This window comes from Phalangium opilio, unplaced genomic scaffold, assembly GCF_054372755.1.
Source record: "Phalangium opilio isolate 3A_F unplaced genomic scaffold, DU_Popi_V2 ptg000022l_1, whole genome shotgun sequence".
NCBI lineage: Eukaryota > Metazoa > Arthropoda > Arachnida > Opiliones > Phalangiidae > Phalangium > Phalangium opilio.
In genome coordinates this window covers 1,610,429-1,612,642 of record NW_028324154.1, presented here as the reverse complement: position 1 = coordinate 1,612,642, position 2,214 = coordinate 1,610,429, and the positions used below count along the sequence as shown (strand labels likewise).

Sequence of the window (2,214 nt, the reverse complement as noted above, 5' to 3'; positions counted from 1 at the left end):
AGCAATATGTCAAGTGCATTTGATACTAGTTAAGAGTACAAATAACTAAGCCATGGTTCCTTTTTAGAAGCAAATGTTTTTATTTTAATTGATGAAATTAAAATTTTTACAAGCTTGAAAGATAACTGTGATACATACTGAATTATTAAAATGAGTTCTTAAAATTCAATATCAATGTCTATTGGTTTTTCATTTCGGTCTAAAAGGGGTTAATTTATAAAATTAAGTAGGTAACAACAAATAAACCAAACTTTTTCTAGACTTGAATGCATGGCATTTGGAAAAGTATACTTCATTATTCGGAAACTTTTTATTTCCTTGATTACACGTTCTACGTGAATTCTCACATTGGCAATCTCTCTAGTTTTGATTTCATTCTCAAGGGATAAATGTTTTTTATCACCCAAGAAAGGGGGGATATTTAAATCTACCCCTTTAGCTGCCAAAAGCTCATGAATTAGGAATCCGCGATCCGCTAAAACCATATCTACTTTTTCCAGCTTTTCAATAATACCGCTCTAAGCAGTTAATTGTACGTCACTTTCTCTCCCAGGAGCCAATGTGGAGACAAATGATACAAATCCATTGGGAGTTGCACCAATCAAAGCTTTGGCAGTTGTCTGGCGTTTGTAATTGGAATAGGTATCGCATTGGGTACCGTAGTCAGAAGGCCTTTCTATAAAAAATTCGGTGCAGGAAATGATGCGTTAGGAAATTTTTCTTGAAAATCTTTAGGCATGAAGTCATTAACAACCTCTCTTGAAGGCCAGATTGAGATGATTGTTAATTTAGAATACAACAAATCTAACCATGTTGTTACGTAATTACTAACAGTCGTTGCAGAGATTTGAAACCGAAACGCTAAATCTTGGTTAAGCAACCCAACACGCAGTTTGCATAATGTTAAAAACATTTGATCCTTGAAATTTAACACCATGGGTCTTCCACGAGAGGGATCATTTCTCTCCGTTGCCCTTGAGTACCCCGAACCTTTGTAATATAGCTCAATTTTAGGTAAAGATGATTCAACTGGACCATATAAAATGTTAAAATCTTCGACGCAAGCAAACCCAGTATAAAACCTGAGAGTTTTTGGATTCTGAGCTACATTTTCCAATCTAAATTTGAGTCTTTGTTTCTCAGAGTCTTTCTTGTGTATTTCTTCTCTAAGATGTCGAACCGCTTGCTTCAACTGATCATTTTCTGTCTGTGACACAACGATGGATTCCTTTGCAGTCTTTAAATCGTCCTCTAGATTCTTCTTCTTTAGACAAACCATATCTAATTGTTCCATCAGATTTTGAACTTGTTTGTTCTCAACATAATAAGTATGATCTGAAACATAAGGTCATCTTATAATTAGCTTAGATTATTTATTTGCACAAAGCCTATTTGTTAAACTCACCTGCGTGAAAATTCTTTCTCTTCTTGCTTTCGAATTTACCCATTTAATCAAAAATGGGACCGCTTAGAACAGTTGGTTTAAAACTTTCATCAACTAGCTCAACTTCAGCAGCAATGCTTTGTAGCATGCCACTTGGATCCTTATCCAAATTAACAATGTCGGATACATAAACAGTTTCTGAGAGTACGTAGTTACCGATGAATATCGGAAGTTTGTCACTGAACAGTTTCTTTCCGCTACGATTAAAATGCAATCCACAAACTTGACTGTATTTTTGGGGTTGAAATTTCTTCCTTTTATGAGAATTTGATAGCTGCAGCTCACCTCCATCGAAACTTAACTGTACCCTAGCTATCCATTCATTTCTAACTGAAATATCATTTGGAAATCTCGAGAACGAAATCTTCTTAGTCACCAGATCACGATGAAGACGCGAATAACTATTACAATTATTCACACAACATTTATTGCCACTACGCTTATTCATCCTTCCCTCAACTTTTAAATTCAATACAACACTCAGGTAGCGAAACAGATACCCTAGTTCCTACTCTCGTTATAAAAAATCAGACGAATGTTTTCGGCCAATGAAAAAATGGCACCTTTTTGTTTGTATTTCAGTTCAATAGATAGCGCTCGCTTCATCTTCAATCTGCCCCTTAACGGGCGTGCATATATGGCCAGCTTGTTTATTTCATTTTTAGGTCTATACGTTCCATCAAAATTGAATGTCGCGGATATTTTTACCAAGTTATTGAATTGTTATAATATGCTCAAACTAACATAATGTTGTATAACAGAGTAGTTGA

The 2,214-nt window shown here is 35.1% G+C and overlaps 1 protein-coding gene across 1 annotated transcript; it reads right to left on the bottom strand.

Annotated features, from left to right (window-relative positions):
• Positions 1 to 676: 676 nt before the first annotated feature.
• LOC149694739 (uncharacterized) lies at positions 677 to 1,941 on the bottom strand. The gene is made up of 2 exons (XM_089867433.1): positions 1,406 to 1,941; positions 677 to 1,335 (listed from the first exon to the last, which is right to left on the bottom strand). The coding sequence occupies exons 1-2, from the start codon at positions 1,446 to 1,448 to the stop codon at positions 677 to 679; spliced, it is 702 nt and encodes a 233-aa protein (XP_089723559.1). The 5' UTR covers positions 1,449 to 1,941.
• Positions 1,942 to 2,214: the final 273 nt, after the last annotated feature.